The sequence below is a fragment of the Lacerta agilis genome, chromosome 3, assembly GCF_009819535.1.
Source record: "Lacerta agilis isolate rLacAgi1 chromosome 3, rLacAgi1.pri, whole genome shotgun sequence".
Classification (NCBI taxonomy): Eukaryota; Metazoa; Chordata; class Lepidosauria; order Squamata; family Lacertidae; genus Lacerta; species Lacerta agilis.
Window position 1 is genome coordinate 63,870,460 of NC_046314.1, and position 23,625 is coordinate 63,894,084.

The 23,625-nt window shown below is 41.0% G+C and overlaps 1 protein-coding gene across 1 annotated transcript in view; it reads right to left on the bottom strand.

Moving 5' to 3' along the window:
* Positions 1 to 23,625, bottom strand: part of SYNE1 (spectrin repeat containing nuclear envelope protein 1) — a 286,452-nt gene that overhangs the window by 24,207 nt on the left and 238,620 nt on the right. The window contains 8 exon segments of the mRNA XM_033144021.1: positions 691 to 759; positions 2,151 to 2,484; positions 3,116 to 3,307; positions 5,059 to 5,196; positions 5,381 to 5,563; positions 11,729 to 11,879; positions 12,907 to 13,094; positions 19,027 to 19,189. Of these exon segments, the coding sequence (XP_032999912.1) occupies positions 691 to 759; positions 2,151 to 2,484; positions 3,116 to 3,307; positions 5,059 to 5,196; positions 5,381 to 5,563; positions 11,729 to 11,879; positions 12,907 to 13,094; positions 19,027 to 19,189 (1,418 nt within the window).

A 23,625-nucleotide genomic window follows, 5' to 3' on the forward strand; every position in this document is an offset into this window, starting at 1 on the left:
GGAAGCACACAGCCTTGAACAGTAAATTAAACTGTAAAGCAGTGAAGTGACCATAGGACAAATCTTTTGCTACGGAAAATGACTAAAAGACCCCTCCATTAAAGCCATTTCAGGGAGCCTTATTTCTTCTTCAGAAATATTGGACAATAGCCTGTATCTTACTAATATTGTGATATTTCAAACTGTGCAAGAGGGTTAGAGAATGTAGAATGAGAAAGGGAGATGTTATCCTATTTTCACATCCTCTTCTCCCAACCCTCCCAACCCGATTCATTCGGGGGGGGGGGCGTGGAATTTTAGTGATAATGCACTTCAGATTTGTTTAAAGAAGATGTAAGATGGAGGCTCTGGCTTTTGAGCAGTGTGTTATCCTAAATATTCTTTTACTCTCTTAAAACACTGTGATTCTATGATTTCTATCTCCCACCTCTCCCTAGGAAGCACAAGTTACATAGGTGGCATATTTTCCCCTCAACTCATAGGCTATGCAACAGGAATATTAATACCATTATTTTAAGCAGAATACTAAATATATAAGCAAATATCCTTATTTTCTATCAACATGCTGGTACTGATGTGTGAAGAAGAGTGGCAGGGATAAGTAGTGACTAAGAAAGCAGATGTGCCAAGAAAGAAGGCAGTGTTATTGGTGGTTTAGGTCTGGCAATCTTTATGATTTCTGTTGCCTACCATAAACATTTCTAAGAACATTTTCAGTAAGTTTTATATAGGCCTCAGGGCTCCCAGGGATCACTACATCTGGAAAAATAAAACACAACCCAAAATGACTGCTTATCAAAAATTATTTCAGTCTCCTTTGTGTCAGGCACTGAATCTCCCAAAAGGAGAGTAAACCACCAGTTCTACTGCTTTTGAGACATTAACTGAAATTAATCTTTGTGTATTCTCCAAAAATGGTTCACGGATCCAAGTGAAACAGGCAATAAGGAGAAACCCAAATGTGCAATTACATGATGAGAGACCAGAACTGTGTATTTCAGTAGGACCAAATATGCAACCCCCATCTTGTTGTACTTCTGATAATGAAGCCTCGTGAACAGAAGGCTATTCTATGACTTTAATCTGTTTTTATTTATTTATTTTAACCCTGGGACCTACTGGTGAACAGCATCTGGGAACAGCATGCTGGGTAAGCTAGGCTTTTAGTCTGTCCTTGCAGGGATGTTCTTGTAATTCCCAGCTAAATCTTAGTTTTTGTATTGTAAGGCGTATGTATTTCAAAGAAACAAGCATAACTGAATACACATGCTTCCTGTTTGACATGGAAAGCAGTGTTTTGTAACTATGTATTGGACCAGGAACCAAAAATATAAATCAGGCTTAGGTTTGTGGCAGATGTGCATGTTATGCTCACTTTTGGGAGTCTCGTTAAATTCCATAGTACTATGGAAACACTCACAGGATCAAGTTGATGCCATCCTTTTACCTCTGCTGCACTGTCCCACAGAAACTGTCTTATTAAAATATTCTGCATGATTATTTTCCAGGACGAGCATGATCACACAGCTAAGCATGTTTAACCCATGAGTCTTAAGAGTCAAAACGGCACTGCTAAATTCCCACTGATGTCAACTCCTCTCTTACCTAAACAAGGGGTGTGCCTAATCTTTTTTGAATATGGCACCCATGAGTCTGACTCCACAGACTTTTAGCTATGTGCTAGGCAAGGCAGTGTGGGGTGGTTTTTCATATATCATAATGGTAGCTTGGAATACAGCAGCTGGCATTGCAGAAGCATTCCCTTTACTAGTTCAACACATGGGGGCTAATTAAAAACTAAATTCATCAAAGTTCATGAGACTAGGCCCTGAACCACAATGACTTCAAGCCCAGCTATTAACTAACCTCAAAGTTTTCCAAGAAAATTTGCCTTGCGTGAATGCTATGACTAATAGGGTAGCGCCAGCTAATCTATTTCAGTTCCTTCTCTGAAAGTCTATGAAAATTTCCTAAAAAGCAACAATATGTCAGAGCTGGTCATGTAACTGGCAACTTTATGCCAAGAACTAGGGCAATAAAGGTCAGCTGCAGAAGTCCGGGGGGGGGGCGACGACAACCCCATTTCATCTGACTTATAAATTTCCCTGCAGAGCTGTATAAAGGAATTAGATATGGGTGAGTGATTGTACCTGCTAGGCTTGCTGCTCCTCTGAGATAAAACTCTTTGTCTTCTTGCCCTTCCACTTCTTCAGAATGCAGCGCTCTCGAAACGGCCGTCTCCAGGTCCCGGCTCAGGTCATAGTCATGATCCCATTCCAAGGGGATGGAATCTACACTAGCAGGAGTGTCACGTCCTGACCTTTCGCTTCGGAGAGGCTGGGGAAGAGACAGTGAGAGGTTGGAGGAAGGCTGTGGGGAGAGGACACTGTCTGCAGATTTGTCATGCCAGTGTATGTCAGAAAGATCTCCCGATTCATCCAGATCCACTTCGCGATCAGAGAGGTCATGCTCATCATCTGTGAGCTAGAAGGAAACATTAAAGAGTCAATTAATGGTCTTCTCAATGGACTAGTGCTAGTTCTAGCTAGGTCAATAAGATAAAAGTGTCACTGTGTAACATTCAGACTCACAACATTCTCATTATGGTTCTTTCTTTTCTGGTTTTATGGGTGTGTTGTTGTTTTTAAAACTCCCATATAGCACTAATAAAAAAGCTAAAAATAAGCAGTTCTTGTATGCTTAGTGCTCATCTCTATGGCTGCCTATCAGGTAATTGTCTCTGTTAGATAACATCTCCTTCCAGTCAGGAAATTTACTGCAGTATCTCGGAAATGAGCCAAAATAGTCATGCATTTGGACCAGTACTAGGTCCTTTTCTTTCATCTTCTGAAAACAGCAGTCTGATTTCCAGATTTGCATTTTCAGCCTGAAAACTTAAATGAATAATGATGCCTCTCTAGATTTAGAAGTGTATCTTTCTGCACAGAAACAAAAAAATGGTCCAGTGGGATCCACTGTGCAGTCCATTATGGATTGTGTAGCTCTGATCTTGCAAATTTCATGCTTATGCATTCATAAAGCTTTAAATTTACCATACTGAATGTCCTACCTCTGTAAGGCTTTAAACAATTGCTTATGGGGGGGGGGAACTTACCGGGAGGCGGATTAGTTTTTTATGATACCGTTCAACTCGGCCAAAGACCTCCTGGCAGTATCGCCGAAGCTCATCAAGCTCTTCTTCAATGACAGCTGCATCCAGAGGCTCACTTTTTTCTATCAGCTGCTCACCCTGGGCAATGATCTGTTCAATTTTGTTGTTGTTCAAGGATATCTCCTGCTGAAAGGCCTGCATAGCATAGTTATAATTAAATTTTAAAGGGTGTGGGGTTGAAATGTTTCCAGTAAACATATTAATTAAAAGATCGTTTTACCACCTGTTATTTAAATACAGATATTTCAAGACAGTTCAGGTAACCATTAAACTGGTTCATTTACTGAAAATGTTGTATCTATAAAACATTTATATTATGGAGAGTATCTAGACCAGTCTTCTGTAACCTAGTGCTCTCCAGATCTCTCGCGACTTCAACTCCCATCAGTCCCCGCCAGCACTGGCTAGGGATGATGGAAGTGGTAATTCCAACCATCTGGGGAGCACCAGGTTGCTGAAGCCTGGTATACAACAAGCACACAGCTGACCAGGCAGTTGATGATCCAATAGGTAAACAAAATAGAAGGAAGAACATAAAGATTCTCAAGCCATGCTCTTGCATTGTCAACCCACTTAAGCAGCCAATCAACAAAGATAGTGTATATTGTATTCTATTTTATATTGTTATTATACACCACCTGGAAATAGTTGGTGACAATTTCACTTTATTTAAGTTCTTTAAGACTCAGGTGCATACCTAGGTTTTATAATATCTAAACAGTTATCAGTGTAAACAAAAGATAAGTGTTTCTTGAGGCCCAAATGATATAATTTGTGGGCAAGTTCAGACAGAAGATTGACGTGATCCCATCTACTGTCGGGACTCTATATTCAGTTCTGTCACCACACAGACATTAGTCCTGCAACAAAAGTATCCTTAGTTGTTTTACACTGCAGAGCTAATGCAAAATAGGCACACAGGTGAAAAGTCAACTTGACTTCAAAACAAAACAAAACAAAACAAAACAAAACAAAACAAAACATGACACTAGTATCATAGGACCAACCTAGACATTTGGCAGAAGACCTGAATCCAGGAACTCCTGAGTATGGGGAACTGCCACCAAGAGAAGCAATGATGATGGACCCTTAATCTTTGCTCCTTCTACTGTTTCCAACTGTGACATGGAAGGGAAGCGCTGTGGTTCAGTGGCGGAACTCATACTTTACAAAAGGTCCCAGGTTCAGTCCCCAGAATGTACATGTAGGGATGGAAATATTCACTGCCTGAAAGCCTTCAGAGCTGTTGCCAGTCAGTGTGGATAATACTGCAGTAGATGGACCAATGGCCTGATTCAGTATAAGGCAGTTTCCATCTGAGAATCTTTAGTTAGGACAAAGCTTGGGTGCTATCCAACAGAAATGTCCCATCAGCTCAAAAATGTTCACTTGTGCAAAGGGACCTTCTCCTCTCTACTCCCTTGTGTGCACCTTGTCCCCTCCCCATATCTGCTGTGGAAGGTCGAAGGTAAAATCCAGTACAGATTTAGGGAGCACGCTGGGGAGGTAGTGCTCTTGGGCAAGTGGAAATCCTTGCACTGATGGAAGGCTTACTTGGTGCTACTTTAGATACAACCCAGTGACTTGTGCTGGGCATTTCTTCATCTCTTCTCTAAATATGGTAAAGAAAAGCAACTCGTGAACAAACAATTAAACTTTCAGATGTCATCTGTTTGCTTTCACTTGTCAGAACTGATTTACTTGGTGTGGACTGAGAATCCCACTTAGTGCTTTCCTTTCCATTTTCATGTTTATGAAACTTGCTGCAAATAAACCTTTTAAATAATGTGTAAATGTTTATTATTATTATTATTATTATTATTATTATTATTATTATTATTATTATTATTATTATTACTGTGTGCCTATAGGTTGCATTTCTATACCTTGAGCTGCTTTATCTTGGCCTGAACATCACACTCTGAGAAATGTTCAATGTTGGTTAACTGTAGATCCATCTCTGTAAGCCAGACTAGAATGCTGTCGCGTGCTGTCTCAAACTCCTCACGCTGACCAATGAAATGCTAAAAAAGGAAATAAACCTAATTTAAATGCTTATAGCTTTCAACTTTATCAAACAGAACTTAAATAGAACCACCACAAGCACCACATCAATTAATAAAACTACAATGTTCTCAACAGCAACTCCCCCTTCCCCCGACCCAAAAATATACCACCATAAGGAATGAACTACGAATGGAGAAATACTTTAAGCCTGCGCAGGATGGAGGTCACTCGCTTTTGTAAATTGTCCCATCTCTGGTTTCCTTCATGGACCATCTGCTTGAGGCTGCAAGCAGAGTCAGTGCGGTTCTCTCGGGCCAAGCGGCGGTACTGCTTGTTAATCAGTTCCAGCTGAGTCAGACTTTCGTGAACTTGCCGCTGAAAAGCCTACAAGAATAACAGCAACAAAAGAGCCTATTAGAGCACTGGCCTCTGTAAATCATGGTTTGTATTTTCCTTGTCCTTGACCTTGGCAACAGTACCGCAGAAGAGAAGAGATCTTTGTAGATAGAAATTACTATCAAGGATATTACATGCATGTATGAAGCAGTAATTTAAGAAGTGACTTTTGATTGGTGCTACAATATTCTACTAAGAATAAATCAATTCAGTTTTCCCTTAAGTGAATCCAGAGCTACACAACACATGGGATACTGGGATGTCACTGGATGAGACCAAAAGGACATCTAATGCCGCATCCTGTTTTCACAGTGGAAAATAAGATACCTACGGGAAAGCCTGCAAGCAGGACCTAAGTACAACATCAGTCTCTCCACTTGTGAGTCTCATATGAACAACACCTTTTTCATTATGGGAATTCAAGGATTGAGATAGGATGTTGGGCAGTAATCATTTGTGATCCTACAAAATATCCTCTTGGAAAACTAAGTATATGGTGTGTGTGTGTGCATGTGTGTGCTTGGGTGTGCTAAATCAACATTGGGAGTGGGAATGAATTTTCCATTACAACAAATTGGCTAAAGGTCCTAGTCATAATTTTTCCATTGTCCTGTAGCTTGGTGTTTTTCCTTGAGTTATTAAAAGTTTTGAAGCAGCAAAAATCCCCACAGGATTCTTCCCATAAATTAACAACTCAGGTTAAATGTCAATACAGAATGTAAAAAGGTGGAAAGGTAAGAAAGAACAAATAGAAAAGAAGAGAAGCGAGTTTTCAAATGCAATGGAAACGGTAATCAGAGGAACAAAACATGTGTTAAGATCAGCACAGTATCTCTCTTACAGAAACAAAATGCACCTGTCTCTAAATGTATCACAAATACATTTTATAACAGGCAGCCCTTATGTCTAGTGAATCACAGTTGCCATGTAATCTGTTAGTAACTTTTGTTCAAAGGATGGACAGCTGCACATGCTTTCAAGCTCTCAGTGCTCTATTAACAAGAACGTGTTTCTATACTGACTTTAGCAACCTCGTTTACAGTGAAGTTCAACAAATATCTTCTCAGAATTAAGTCACACGGTCACACAAATGAATTAAGTCATTTAGACTTGTTCCTAGGAGACTGTGTTTGAGCTTGAAGACCCAGTCTCTGGTTAATGGCATTGGCATGAGTGAGAACCATCACATCAGCTAAGCTAGAATTTTAGAATCCTCACCCTGATAATCAACCAAAAGCAGCAATAAGGACATAATCAGAGAAACTCAAGACCAGGCATAGGCAACCTCAGCCCTCCAGGTGTTATTCTGTGACAGAATATAGAAATAGTGGATGAAAGAAAAGTTCCAAAGCCAGCTAGAATTATTTTTGGAGCTTTTTAGTGAACAGTTAATTTTTTCCCTACAGCAATTATACAATTCAGCATGTAGGAAGGGGAATGTGATTTGAAACAGTTGGGATAAAAGGAGATGAGACAAAAATTACAGGACACTAGCTTCAAGACGAAATCAAGCCAGATTTAATAAGAAAGGCTAATAAAATATACTTGGTTGAGTTTCACTGGAAATCATTAAATATATGAATCTTCAGTGAGTCGGGGCAGAGGAAATGAGTAAGAAGAAAAGTTTGAAGAACTTTCTTCTTCGGAGAAATTAAAAGACGCCTGCTTCTTGGGATGAAAGCAAACCTAATAATGCATATGAGTGAGTGCATGACGAAGTCCTACTTGGAAGAACATGGCAATAGTTTGCAAATGAAATGGAAGAGGAAAGGAAGGATGGTGGGAAATTACAAAGTTGTTTAAAATAAAAACTTGCATGAAATTGGATGGTAAGGAATGTTTTGAACAGTTCTCTACATAGTACAATCAGAAAACTCATAGTGTTGGTTCACATGAAATATTTTCAGTCCCCTAAATCATACCAATTAGCCAATTAGAGCCAATTAGCTGCTTCCTGGTTCAGGCAAAGCTTGCTTGCATTGAAATTGGCAAACTATGGTTTGCATATGCTCTCCAAACCAGAATTAGAAACTATATTTTGAAGCTGTTTTCCAATATTGGTATGAAAGTTAAAGATTACCTATGGTGAATTAAGCAGTAACTAAAGACTCTTTAGTTACTCCAGAGGACTGGAGAAGATCAGTCTACATCCCAATCCCAAAGAAGGGCAGTGCTAAAGAATGCTCCAACTACCGCACAATTGCACTCATTTCACACGCTAGCAAGGTTATGCTTAAAATTCTACAAGGCAGGTTTAAGCAGTATGTGGACCGAGAACTCCCAGAAGTGCAAGCTGGATTTCGAAGGGGCAGAGGAACCAGAGACCAAATTGCAAACATGCGCTGGATTATGGAGAAAGCTAGAGGGTTCCAGAAAAACATCTACTTATGCTTCATTGACTACGCAAAAGCATTTGACTGTGTCGACCACATCAAACTATGGCAAGTTCTTAAAGAAATGGGAGTGCCGAATCACCTCATTTGTCTCCTGAGAAATCTCTATGTGGGACAGGAAGCTACAGTTAGAACTGGATATGGAACAACTGATTGGTTCAAAATTTGGAAAGGAGTATGACAAGGCTGTATATTGTCTCCCTGCTTATTTAACTTATATGCAGAATTCATCATGCAAAAGGCTGGGCTGGATGAATCCCAAACCGGAATTAAGATTGCCGGAAGGAATATCAACAACCTCAGATATGCTGATGACACAACCTTGATGGCAGAAAGTGAGGAGAAATTAAAGAACCTTTTAACGAGGGTGAAAGAGGAGAGCGCAAAATATGGTCTGAAGCTCAACATCAAAAAAACTAAGATCATGGCCACTGGTCCCATCACCTCCTGGCAAACAGAAGGGGAAGAAATGGAGGCAGTGAGAGATTTTACTTTCTTGGGCTCCATGATCACTGCAGATGGTGACAGCAGTCACGAAATTAAAAGACGCCTGCTTCTTGGGAGGAAAGCAATGACAAACCTAGATAGCATCTTAAAAAGCAGAGACATCACCTTGCCGACAAAGGTCCGTATAGTTAAAGCTATGGTTTTCCCAGTAGTAATGTATGGAAGTGAGAGCTGGACCATAAAGAAGGCTGATCGCCGAAGAATTGATGCTTTTGAATTATGGTGCTGGAGGAGACTCTTGAGAGTCCCATGGACTGCAAAAAGATCAAACTTATCCATCCTTAAAGAAATCAGCCCTGAGTGCTCACTGGAAGGACAGATCCTGAAGTTGAGGCTCCAGTACTTTGACCACCTCATGAGAAGAGAAGACTCCATAGAAAAGACCCTGATGTTGGGAAAGATGGAGAGCACGAGGAGAAGTGGACGACAGAGGATGAGATGGTTGGACAGTGTTCTCGAAGTGACTAGCATGAGTTTGGCCAAACTGCGGGAGGTAGTGAAAGATAGGCGTGCCTGGCGTGCTCTGGTCCATGGGGTCACAAAGAGTCAGACACGACTGAACAACAACGAAGACTCTTGAAGGGACACGAGTGGTGCTGTGGTCTAAACCACAGAGCCTAGGGCTTGCCGATCAGAAGGTCGGCGGTTTGAATCCCCGCGACAGGGTGAGCTCCCGTTGCTTGGTCCCTGCTCCTGCTGACCTAGCAGTTCGAAAGCACGTCAAAGTGCAAGTAGATAGACTTCCGGCGGCGACGCCATTGCGGGTGGTCGTGGGCTGCTTCGGCTGCGAAGCGCCCAGTCCATCCCGGGGGTTTGGAGCCCCGCTACCGCAAAGCGGGGCTCCGGTGGGGTGCGGGAAGAGCGTCCCGCACCCTGGGCTCCCCGGCTGTGCCCGTTGTGGCTCCGAACCCTTCCCTCGCTCCCCCTGTAAAGGGGGAGTGGAGGTGAAGGGACGACGGAGCCGGGCTATAGGGGACATGCCCCAACCGGGATGTAAATGCGGCGACAAATCCTGTGATGAGCGTCTAAGTTCTACCTGTTTTTAACGATCTGAAAGAACCCGGTGGTTGTGAGTATTTGACTGACTTTTCTATTTTTGGAATGATCCGGGGGGAAGAGGAAAGGGAGCCTGCCTCCCTCCCTTCGGGAGAGAAAGAAAGTAACCAGTTTAAGTGACTGCTGCTACAATAATGGATACAAAGTGCTCGGAATTTGAAAACTGAGACTGCTGAGCTTTCCCTTTGGGGATTAAGTGGGGAGAAAATATCTCCATTTAAAGTTTTGGTCTTTACACTCTGGCTTCAGAAAAAATGGCGATGGAAAATTTGGATTGATGTGGGAAACAATTGAAACAAAGGAAGGAAGAGACAGGAACTGAAATTTGACACTCACCCTCCCTTCCAAAATGCTGGACTTTGTGTTCGAACTTGTTTTGAACTCTGGTCTAAAGGATGAAGAAATGCTCACTGTCTTGAGGCTGGAACTGCTTAATCGGAAACTGCAAGTCTTGAGTGGGATTATAAATAAAAAGAATTCATTTCCTACAGAGGAGGCTTTTCAAAAGTTTTACACAATGGAAGCAAACCTTGGCAAAGAGCTGGAAGGGGTGCTTGAAGGATGGTCTGAAATGGCTGGGCGACTCCGGGAAAAGGAACCGTTTTCTGGGGGTGGCAGCCCTGGAACGGGAAAATTTATAATATCCAGACCCCGAGGTGGGAGCTCGGGGGCAAGGGACATGGAATTAAGATATCTACAAGAAGTAGAAGTATGGTACAAAGAAGCGGAGGAGCCCAGGAAGGATGTGATGTGTACCCTGAAGCTCGATGCAAGGTCTGTTGTGAATGCTGCCTGGATCTGTGGACATTTGGTAAAAGAAGACAACTGGAGGATTGGTTCTGGCGAAAGACAGAGAAAGACAATGGACAGAGGGGGTGTGGGATGAAGTATTAAATGTAAAACCCAAATGGTCTGTTATGGTATCTGAAATCGGAGAGTGAAGTTTGTTAATTATAAGTCTATTTTGAATAAGCAAGGAGATATTGGATTTTAAGTGAAAAGCAGCATGATAAAGGACAGAAGAAATAAGTTTAGTTTTTATAAGAATATTCTGCTAAGATTTATGTTATAATAGGATGATTAAGAGAATTGTGTTATCTTTAATTGAAGTTAAAAAAATTTTTATAGAGAAAAGTTGTTAAGAAAGTAAAATATGGATTTAAAACCGAAGGTGAAAAGGCGGGGGAAGTCAAACGTCAAGATTCAGAAATAGATTTTTTTTTTTTGTAAGGTATACAAACAAGAAGAAGAATCCTGGCATTATGTGTATTTGTATTTGTTTTGTATTTGTAGGTGTGGGTCTGGGTATGTGTTTTATTATGAAAATGTTAATAAATTCTTCATAAAAAAACAAAAAAAAACAAAGTGCAAGTAGATAAATAGGTACCGCTCTGGCGGGAAGGTAAACAATGTTTCCGTGCGCTGCTCTGGTTTGCCAGAAGTGGCTTAGTCATGCTGGCCACATGACCCGGAAGCTGTACGCCAGCTCCCTTGGCCAATAAAGCAAGATGAGCGCCGCAACCCCAGAGTCGTCCACGACTGGACCTAATGGCAGGGGTCCCTTTACCTAAAGGCTCTTGAGGGCCTGATGTAAAGACAAATTCCTATTCCTTCAAAGCATGGTTTGGAGATTTGGAAATAATGGCTGCATTCACACATATTGCTAACTCACTGTTTAGCATTCATTCATGAGCCTTGTGCCTTGTGCCCACTCCTCTTGCCATTTCTCTCTTTGCTTCCAATTTTCAACTAACCATGGATACTTGTTAGGTTGGAACCATCAACTGTGGTTGGTGTTGAAATACAGTTTAGGAAAACAAGCCAATATTAACCAGATTTGAAGCTAGCTTGTTTACTTAACCCAAGAATTAACACTAACTGGTTTGTCTGGTTTAGGACTTAAGAAGTAACTATAGTGAGTTAAAAACAGAAGGGAAAACATCCCATTTCCTTCTTGTAGCTGTGCTAAAGGAGAAGGAGTGGGCGGGCAGAAGAAAGTGGGTCCTATAGCATTATGGAAAGAGTGGTCTTTCTTTTCTCTAGCCAATTATTTCTCATGAGATGGCTGCAAAAGTATTAATCATTCTATATTAATAAAGAACTTCCCTATCAAGTAACATGTTCTCTGACAGGGCAAGAACATGATCGCTGCTGTAATAGGATCAAAAGGTAATATATTTCAAATGTAACAAGTCACCTCAAATTTCTTTAGTTCTTCCTTAGCAACCGTGTATAGTACGCCAGAGGAACTAGGGAAAGCAGCTGTTCTTTCAGAAATTTTTAGCCAATCTTCAAAGCGAGAATAATCATCCAGGAACTTTTGCCACAGTCGCCATGTCTCTTCAATCCTGAAGCAGAAAATGAAAAAATGAGGATAGGCTGTGATTCACTTTAATGATTTTTCAACTTCTCATTTACTTCACCAGCTGCAACAGGGAAATCATGCTGCAAACTTAAGCATGCCCAAGCAAACAACAGTTGCACTGAACAATAACTGGTTCTTAACCAAAGCTTTTCAGTAAGTTTGATTAACAAGCAACATAAATCGTTTGCTGAGCTGGAGCAATACAGCTGTGGGCTGTTGTTTTTCCCTCTTTATTCATGGTAAATTCTCATTTGGAATTCATATAAAACTTGTAAGATGTTTATAATAAGGGTACTGTAAACCAATGCTGAGCAGAATAGGTCCAGAAATGCAATCTTGCTTTTACAAACTACAGCTGCTCTCTAATGATTTCTGAGCACAAAAATAAACTTTCTCTGTGCATTAAACACAGTAGTTGCCCAATGTTGAATTTAAGGGACAAAACATCCTGGAGGCTTCCTTTCACCAGCACATGAATTGGTATGTCCATCATGCGGTATAGCAAATTACTAATCATACAGGGACTCACACCATTGAATTGTAAATCATCAATGGAAATAAAATGGTCATTGAGATAAACTTGGGTTTTAAAAAATGGGTTTAAAAAACAACAACAACCAACACCCCAAAACATTCACTGTGATGTTGGAAACTACCTTATATTGAGAGCAGCCACCCATCTAGCTCAGCATTGTCTACACAGCCTGGCAATGGCTCTCTGGGGTTTTAGAGAAGTGTTTCCCAGCCCTGAATTGAACCTGGGATCTTTTGCATGCAAAACATATGTTTTTAGGATGTGCAGCAGTGACAGACTCCTTGAACTCCTATGCACAATCAGATTGTTTGAACTATATGCACACAACTCTATTGGCCCATCTGTTGAGATCCAGCCCAAAGATTTGGGCCAAGATCCAGCAGCGGATACTCTGTTGAATACAGAACTGACAAGGTTTCATCCATTCTAAGAAATATTGAGGATCATCTGAGGACTCTCTGGGTGGAGTGCTTACTTGAGTCGCCTTTCCATTGACATAGCACAGATGTTCCGCCACCTTCGGTCCAGGTTCCGTGTGGCCTGCTGGATGGAGTCACATTCTGTTTCAGTGGCACAAGCGTCACAGTCATGGAGCAGAACTTCACAAAGGTTGAGGACAGATGCAACTCCAGTGCTATGTTTCTCTATGTCCCTTTGCAGCTCCTATAGGTCAACAGATGGACTTGTAAACTTCTTAGACAAAATAGGAGGCAAGCTTTAAAAAAATATGCAGCAGAAGCAAGCAAGGCAAACTTGGAACAGAAATGGATGAAAGCAGCCTATTTGGCAATTGATTACAAAAAAAGCCATTCTGATGAGTGGTTATCAACTTGTCTAACAGTTTTTGACTCAGATTCTAAGTGCATGTACTGAAAAGTAAGGTCCAGTGAAATAGTGACATTTAGGGAAGAGAGGGAAGCAGTCAGTCACCACACCTACCCACCTGTGTTCTTCTAAAGTAAAAGTAAAGCAGAGCCTTTTGTACTAGCTATATTAGCACAAATATATTTGCTTAAAAAGGAAAAAAGTAATGCTGGTAACATCGATATACATATTATGGATTACACAAAGTAAGCACTCATTTCTTTCATTTTAATATTGAGTATATCTAGGAGCAGTTCTTTGAACCTTGAAAATCCTCTCAAAGCTCTCTGCTGAATTATGAAATAACAGTCCTTATACAATCAAATGAATTGAATTTCTGAGTAACTTCTCTTTCAGGTGTCAGGCAACTGAGTGGCACTTCAAAGCACCAAAAGTGCTTCCCTGCAACGACTTTATTTGAAAACTAAAATTGTCTTTGCTTAGCCTTTATCGTCACTTTTCTATCATTAACCAGCTGGGAACTTATTGTGGTAAGTAATTAGCATAGTTTATACAAACCTTAAAGTCTGGAATTAAAGGGAGTTATGTTAAACTAAGTTTTACAATATTTAATATGCCAATAAAGGCAAGTAGCTTAATTTTAATCATTAGTGAACATTTTTTATTAACAAATATTGATTTTTGTTTATCAAATCAGAGCCTAATTGTTCTAGAAAATTTTCTAGTAACAATTCACAAAACCGTGCAAGTGTGCATCTTCTGTTAACTTCAACAGGACCTGTCCCAGACAAGAATTATTGATGTGACCAATAATGAGTAAAACTGGTGCCTTCTGGGTTGTATCTGCTATGTTGTGCCATATATACATCTTTCATGGTCCCATATGATCCCTGTTTGGAGGAATATGGATAAATATAGACTATATTATTTTAAAATACAGGCTAAGGATGGTATGTGTTCCTCAAGGGCCAGTTTTGGCTGGAAACAATTCAGTAGATAAAAAGGTTAGTGGCAATGGAATCATCCTCATAAAAGAAGCTAACCCTAAGCATGTGATTCAACAGTTTACAGTGTCCCATCTGGACTAAACTTGAACAGTAGAACAACAAATCTCACATTACTGAAAATTTATAAGTCCTGGAGTTATTCTTGTGAAGCAAGAATAGCTATAGCTATGGGTTAAGTTTCCAGTGAGAAGATGTCACTTGGTTTGAAGTTCCAGTAAAATTTCACACTCCATCCTTGACAACATTTTGCCTTGTTTACATTTCTCCAAAAAGTTTACAGTTTCCTCCCATGTTTCAAACTATGCCCTTTCTTCTCTTCCATTCCTTGAATATTGCATGTGTGTGTGTCTAACAGGAAAGATAACACCAGGAGCAGTGCTCTAAGTAGTAATGTAAACATGTTTTCATGGAAGGCAACCTTACTCGGCCATGAGTGATCACCGAAGAAAGAAAGAAGCTCAGAATAGGCCACTGAAATTAACAATAATGACTAAGTTAGGTCCATTGCGTGGCAATGTCCCTCCCCTCCCCGTGGAAATAATGTGACTGACACATTGTATAAGTTTAATGGGCGAAAAGGCCACAACTTTATTGGTTACAGATGTTGAGTGGTATTGGCTTAGGCATTGGACCCTATCAGACTATATCCAACCCCAACCCATGTGTTGGAAGTCCGGGAAGGGTTAACCACAGTAAGGAGCCCAGTGACTGGAACTCCCCCTGTTATCACCGTTAGGGGTGTGCCTTAGGCCCTCACCTCCCTAGCCTTCGGACAGGCCCACGCCCCCAGAATCCTTTAACGGAATACCCTTCAAAATGAGGGGCAGATTTCTCTTTAGAAATTTTCCAATTCCTAATCGCCAAACCAAGAGTTGTGACGAGTTGCTAGGAAGTAGGCGGAAAAACCCCTTTGGCTGGTCCAAGTGGGAAAAAATCCTACCAGGCCCCCTGGCCAACCAAGGCGACCAACCAAAGTCCATAGCAAGGTCGAGAGCTAAACCTAAAGGGCAGGTGGGCAGGTGAACCTAAGCAGCTGGTAGCAGGGCAAAAAGAGGAGGAAGTTCCTGCGTGTCTCTTCCTTAAAGAAAGCAAGATACACCCCCTGGCTGGCCGGGTTGATCGGCCCACGAGTGATGTGGGTGGATGTTCCACCAATCATGCCCACCAATCCACCTCCTGCTCAAGGGCGGAAGTGGCCTTAGTTTCAACTCTGTACCCTTTGACTGTGGGGTACAAATTCAACCCATTTTAGATACATTTTTATGCCAGAGTATAATTGTGAATAAATGGTACCTAGTTTTACTTTGAATATATTAGTACTAATGTCTGGGCAAAGCTGCAGAGTCACTAGCTTGCAGGATTTGCAAGATATATGCCTCTGGGGTAAAGAATGACCCCCCACAGAAAATATATTAATGGTTCAATCCTTTTTCTGGGGCCTTCTCAGAAATAAGTCTCACTGAGTTCAGAGAAACTTAGTTCATAGTATTACAGAGTATTATATTTTCTGTATTTAAAGCTTTTTTCTTAATTTTGTGTGCATGTGCACATATTGTTGTGATCTTTGCAAAATGAAAAACATCTGCATAAGCAAATGTTTTTCATAGGTGACTAGATATTACCCAGGTAATGTAATTTTGTGCCCATATGTACCTGTATGCCCCAGTAAAAATCTACATCATACATTTCACTGTAGGCAGTCTATGGCTCCTAAACTCCAAGGCTGCAATCCTATGTACACTTACCTGAAAGTGAGGCCTATTTAACTTTCTAGGTAGGATTTCACTATTAATCTTAACCCAGTGGCATGTTTCCTGAAGACACATGCTTTGGAGAAGCAGACAGACTGGAAAAGTTCCAATATAGTGAGCTCTATCAGGAAGACACCATGGGTGGAATTCAACATCATGCCAAGGCGATCATTCTATCAGCCCAAGCATTTCTGCTGGCCAGATGGAACGATCTGCCCTCTCCCTGCCAGCCCATACTGGCTTTTTTTGGGGGGGGCGGGTTAACTTTGCAAAATGTAACATCTTCTGGACTAACGTGTGAATCAAATTTTGCATTCCTCTGAATTTTGCAGTTCTTTAATTAAAGAAAATACCCAAAACACTGCATTTAACTTTAGGACAAAATACATTTAGAAATTTTGTGATATAGCTCTACACTATCTATCTAACTACCTAATCCAAAATGCACATTTTTGTTTGGACACTTTCTTAAAGGTGCAGATTAATGTAGAAACACAGACTTATGAATGGTCACAGGCAAAACTGATGTGGACCCAAAATAGACTAATCCATCCATCCCAGTGTAAAGGTAATGAGTAAATTTGTGCTCAGCCTTTTCACTTTAGACATTGTAAAAGCTACAGCTGGGTTTTGCCAAAAGTAGCTTTTCAGTTGTAGTGAGAAGGCTATGATTCTTTGACTCCTATATGGATCTCCCCCCATAGCCATTCACACCTCTGTCACACTGAAATTGGAGGATAATAATGAATACGGATAGGATTTCCTCAGCTGTTTATTTGGAAGCATCACAGTGCACAACTTCCCCTGATCAATCTCCAGTAGCAAAATTTACAACCGCTTGTCCCAGTTGCAAAACGAAGCAACACTGCACAAATTTGCACTGCCTTCATGCATCTTTTTAGACACAATTCAGGTTTTCAAGTTCTGAGTGATTAAAGAGCTGTGCCTGTAAGAGGCTAACCCACTCTCTTGCTATCCTGATGAATCTTTACAAGAGTACAGTGTGACTGCCAGGCCCACCGGCTTGAACCCAAGATAGTGGGTGCCCGGTGCTGCTTGCGTGCGTGCCTCTGACATCAGCATGCCTGTGATGCAAACGTCTGATGTCAACACACCCACTGTGGCCAGGGCACATTTTTGAGAGTGGGTGCAACTAGGTACCCCCCCCGACTCCCTCATTGGAGCCCGGCTCTGGCGCATAGCCAGAGCTCCGCTCTTGGGTCAAGTCTGAAGAGAGTCAGCGGCAGCAGCATTGCTGCCCCTCTCCTGCACTGGGCTGTCCATGCCAGCTCCCCCATTCCCAGCCTCTGCTCTGCTCTACTCCTGGGTCAGGCCGCCCTGGGAGGCAGAAAGAGGAAGTCACAGCAGCATTGCCTGTCCTTTCCTCAGCTGGGCAGTGCACCTAGCTGGGCTGGGCGCAGTGGACTCCCTTGGGGGTGTGCTCGGCGGGAGCATTTGCTCCACCACTGGGCATGCTGATATCGGGCACACACACCCCACAGCTTGTGCTGCCCCACGCAAAAAACCTGTGGGTGCCCTGAGCCTTCATGGGGAATGTTGTGGGGGCTGGAGTACGCACAGCCTCACACACTCGGTGCCTATGGTGACTGCATCTTGCTTACTTACAGAAAGGACTGCTAACATTAGTTGTCTATGTATGCTAGCAGTGTGATTTGGGGAAAAACAGGATAAAAGGTATGATTCCTCTTCCATGATTGGGTGGTGGTGGTTTTAAAGTATCAAGAGTAGCAACTGCAGGTCCCCTGAATGCATTAACACATTAACACATCAAGAAGATCAAACCTATCCATTCTTAAGGAAATCAGCCCTGAGTGCTCACTGGAAGGACAGATCCTGAAGCTGAGGCTCCAATACTTTGGCCACCTCATGAGAAGAGAAGACTCCCAAGGCACAAGAAGAAGGGGACGACAGAGGACGAGATGGTTGGACAGTGTTCTGAAAGCTACTAACATGAGTTTGACCAAACTGCGGGAGGCAGTGGAAGACAGGAGTGCCTGCCGTGCTCTGGTCCACAGGGTCACGAAGAGTTGGATACGACTAAATGACGAAACAACCAATGTGTCATATATACACTGCAAAATACAACCATTATTTATGGCTGCTTGATACTATAGAACTACTTTCTTATAAATATTGGGAGCCAGATTGTAATAAAACTTCTCTTTGGGTGGTATATGGAGACCAGAAATGTTTCTTCTGTGAAATATTATAACAACCAGCAGCAAGCACTTAGAATGGGGTGTGCCGAAAATTATTTTAAAAACAAGAAGAAAACCTTGTGAGTAAGTAAATGTATGGAAAGAAAATGCCGAGTTGAGATCTCTCAAGGGCATTTTTAGGGCTACAAATTCATATAACCAAGAAACAATACAATGAATGCTCAACATCTTAACAATTGCTCAGGTTTTCTTCTTCTTCATTCTTCTTGTTCTGTGTTCATGGCTCTGCAGATTATGCACAAGCTTGAAAGTTAAACATTATTTCTGTATAGCTCATGCAACTCTGCATGCAAAGGAATTAAAGCACAGGTTTAAAAAACAGCCAATGGTGAACATATCTTTTGGCATCCCCAAATATGGAGAGTCTCAGGCATTTATAATGCTTGCAGTGTACAAACACGGAAGGCTTCCTCTAAGTCTATGGCAGTAAACAGTGCCTTGCAATCCACTCCAAAACTCCCACACAATGAAAAGCTAATTACAGCAGAAGCTGACATTCTGGACATAACATCACAGTGCCTTACCTCATTTGGTAGGGTCAGTGAGCAGTTCCATGTTGACAGCAGAAGACTCTATCAGAGTAATGCCATAAGCATCACCTGCCATGAAATTTAAGGGCATCTTCCTCTCACTGCCCTCTTGCAATATTGAGCTGGATACAGCAGGCCCAAGCCTGTACCACACTTGGCTCACTCTCACCTTTGTGCAATGGGGAGTGTGGGTGTTTCATTTTTTTTTTTTTTTGTTCTTCTACCTCAGATTTTTGTTTTACCTGCTGCTCATTTAGTTTCCTTTGAATCTCCTCGGAATCACAGGTTTCATAGACAATGGGCTTGGACAATTCTGACTCAATGTGGGCAAGCCAAGATCTCAAGATGCTCATGTTCTTATCCAACTGCTGGACTGCCACCAGGGTCTCCTTCAGCTTCTTCATCCTGCAAGATCACAGGCAAGATCATGAGTATGTTACTAAATAGTCTGCATTGTTAAACGACATATTTATTCTCGTAATTTTCTGTACAGAAGTAGTTGGGCTTTTACATCTGAACACCACGCTCTTAGGTACAAATATTATAAACAAGGGCCTATACTTTTAACAAAATGTATCTTATTTCATGGCCACATCTCTTATTACAGTTTGAAGATACAGAAGGCACTGCCAAGTAGGAAAACGTTTTTTGTGAGATTAATATACATAGAAAAATCAGAAATGTATCTCTACAAACCCTATTTCTGAAGTCTTGGACTCTGCAGCTCAGTTCTCAGAACACACTGCGAGTACTAAACACAACAACAAAATGCTTTCATATGTAAGAGTGAATTGTAGCATTATTTTTAACTGTAGCACTACTCTTTTTACAGTAGAAGTAGTTCTTTCAAGATGCAGTGCTGTTAAGAGAAAGAAAAGACTTCTTGGCACCCATGTTGGTCCAAGCAGTGTTTGCCATTGATAATAGCCACCATAACTTTTATAATGATTAGCAAACAAATGAACTGTTATTCAGAATTTTTCAGGTTATTTTTTCTTAGTGCAACAACTGTGTAGTTGTTATGGGGAATCCAGAACTCTTTAATCAGTGCATAACTTTTCATGTGGGGCTATCACATTTTCCCCCAACCCAAGATTTCACTATTTTGCCAACATTTTAATCTCTAACAACATACCGGTAATTGATGCAGAACAGTGTATTGCATTTTTGTAGTTAAGCTATATCCACAATGAACCGTTGGCACAGCTCAAACAAAAGCTGAATATAAAACAGGAAAAAAAACTTGGCCCTAAAAATCTTTGGGCCAATTTATTTTTGCTTATTTTTTCTTCCCTGTACAATTAAGCACTTCTTTACTCCCACATACAGGATTGCATAGAAAACAGGTGTGGGCTTTCAGCACTTATACTTCTCCACAGGACCTTCCACATGATGGAAAGGATCATGTGGAGAAAAGAAGTGGCTGGTTCACATATTCAAACAGCCATTTGTCAACTTCAGTAGGAACAGATTTACTAATCTGCAGGGGCCTTTATTGAAACCTTGTTAGAAGTACACTGGTGCGTAACAAGAAAATTAACAATTCTGTTTGGCTGTTTTTGGAACATAACTTTCATAAGCAACTAAATACAAATTCACTTTGTTTTCCAAGGGCTACAGCATGCTATATTAAATTGTATTTTTTTCTCATTCAAATTTAAATTTAAATTTAAAACAATATATCTCTTATAATATACACTCTAAAACATACACACACACAAATAAAAGAAGTGCTTTCTAAAATTTTCTCCAAAATCCCAGTAGTGGCTGAGTGTTAAATAAACAAACTGCTCTTCTCACAACTTAAATGTGATAGTCAACTGAAGGCAGAATGATTTTGAAATAAATATTACCTAGAAGCAAAACATATCCAGTTATGTTTAGAAAACCAAATACTATTTGTCACAATGACACATAAAATGCGCCCAAAGTATTTACTTTGATTTTACAACTTTCATTTTCTTCGTGATGGCAAATCTATCAAATATTTCTAAAGCAAAATATGTTACATACAATTTCACCACTATTAGCGTTGAAAAAGAATAGCAAGAAAAATTAGTGAAGGCAGATGAAGCAATTCTTTTCAAAACAAGAAAAATAATGAACCAATTTATAGACTAAAAAAATCCTTCCAGTAGCACCTTAGAGACCAACTAAGTTTGTTCTTGGTATGAGCTTTCGTGTGCATGCACACTTCTTCAGATACATGCACACAAAAGCTCATACCAAGAACAAACTTAGTTGGTCCCTAAGGTGCTACTGGAAGGAATTTTTTATTTTATTTTGTTTTGACTATGGCAGACCAACATGGCTACCTACCTGTAACTCAATTTATAGACGATTTACATGGATCCCCCCCCCACGGGAAACAATTTTCCTTTAATTATCAGATTCCTAATAAAAGATATTCCAGAGTGTTTTTACAGTGTTCAATTACAGGGCGCAGAAGGGACTGGTCCTGTTACTTTTTCTGATATGTCCCCTAGCAGCTGTTTTAGAAGAAAGAGGTAAGCCCTGCCCCACATAATTGATCACAAGATGTGGTGCATGCACACTATTTGAATGGGAATGCTCATTAACTTTGGGGGCAACGCCCTCAAATATTTTATGGGGGGGCAAAAGGGACCTCAGCCCCTAGGAATTGGCTCCTGTGTTTAGATGGCTATAGCAAGCATAATTTGGTTTAAAATGGTTGTGGTGGGAAGAGTGTCCAGAAGATAGGATTTCACTGAAGGCTCTCGCACCCCTGCCCCAATGTGAGCTTTGGACATTGCCCTCTGAATATAACATATTCCAAAAAGTACATGCAATAGTTGCATTTTCAGACACAAAGTGCTGGAATAGGTGCCAGTGTGTCAGGAGAGAGCAGCCTAAACCAGAAGAAGAAGAAGAAGAGGAAGAAGAGGAGGAGGAGGAGAAGGAGGAGTTTGGATTTGATCTCCCGCTTTATCACTATCCGAAGGAGTCTCAAAGTGGCTAACATTCTCTTTTCCCTTCCTCCCCCACAACAAACACTCTGTGAGGTGAGTGGGGCTGAGAGACTTCAAAGAAGTGTGACTAGCCCAAGGTCACCCAGCAGCTGCATGTGGAGGAGTGGAGACGCGAACCCAGTTCCCCAGATTACGAGTCTACCGCTCTTAACCACTACACCACACTGGCTCTCAAAAGGTACATAGGTCCACTCTGTGCATGTGCAGCTGTTAGAATCTTTAGCTTGAAAGGTCCCAATTTGATCTCCAAGCATTGTTTTCCCATCATGCCTGAACACCTTAGGGCTGCTGCTGCTGCTGCTGCTGCTGCTGCTGCACAGTCACGTGGAAAGGGTGTGGCTTACCTACTACGCTCACAGATGGTCTCAATTAAAATGCAAAGTGGTAGAAAAGTCACAATCATGCATTCCCACCCTGTAATTGTGAAGCATTCACAGTGCAAATTCACACAATTGCAGATGGAGATAAAAGCACTGCACCTTGAAATAAAAATAAAGTGATGCCAGAAGAGGAAAAGAATCACTTAGATCAATAGAGGGATTGAAAAAAGGCACAATCCCCCCTTCTCCTGGTTGGTTAATATATGAGACAGCAATACCGAAAACAGATTAAAAGTAAAAATACGATAATAAATGAAGGCATTGAGACTATTTGCAGCATTTTCCTTATTTCTATATTCCTGGGGCGGGCGGGGGGACGGGACGGGACAGGGAAAGCAAACACTTGGGTGTTCTTCTACACATTTTTGCAGGTTTTTCTGGCAACATACCAGGCAGCTTTCCATCTCTGCCTGAAGAAAAGTGTGAATTAAATAAACACTTTTATTTTAAACACCAGCGACCGAACCAAAACTTCACGTTGTAAACCTGCTTTGACATAGGTAAGCTTAGAATCAAAATCTGAGGGACATATCCACACGCTTTGGGTTTGGAGAAGATTAAGTAGAAATCATGACTGAGCTATCAATAGCTTCTCATTCATCAAACGGAAAATCCCTTGACTAAGCCTAGCAACATATTTTGTGCTTCAAACCACATGGAAAATAAACATGTGCCCATGGGCTTTACTCCAGCCGTTTTGCTCTCTGGCTTGAATCAGGGCTTACAGGATTTGTTTGCATGCATGTTATCTAGGAAACACAGTTGCGTGGGAACATGGACACATACTAACTCAAATAGATGTGCAGGTAAATGTCATGAAAGACAATGGAATGAATGTAGTTCTTGTTGTGTTTATGTGAGAGACAGACCACAGCCCAGACAGAGTAGCCTCTATCTCCTGAGGTAAATATGCAACAGTATCCTTGGGAGTCAGTGTTCTAGGAAAACCTGCAGCGATTCTGAAAATCCCTAGGCATGCTGCTTTAAGAAGCTTGGTCTAAGTCCTTTCTCTTGCTTCAGAGAGCTCATGTTCAAAATAGCAGCTTGAAATCATCACATGATAGGTTTAATCAAGGTTATATACATTTAGCAAGCCTGATACACAAGTACAGTAAGTCCCCTGTGACTTGCTGTACATTCCTTACAGCCCACATCTTATCCATTTGACCTTGCTCACTTTCTAATCTAATTGTCCAGGGTCATTATTCTTTATTAACAAATATCTGCAACTTTAAAAGTAACATTATATTTGCATTACAATAACTAGTTTAAATCCTAAGTAATCTGGCATTTTTATATCATTATAAGAATGCATGTGTGGGAAATTTTTTGGTACCATTAAACACTATGATATTTCTTTTTAGACAAGTACAGTACGTGTCTTAAAGTATTTTTATACCGAACATGCATTTACTATTATTCAAGTGCACTACATTGTATCATGAAGTCATAGAATCATGATTAAGCCAGA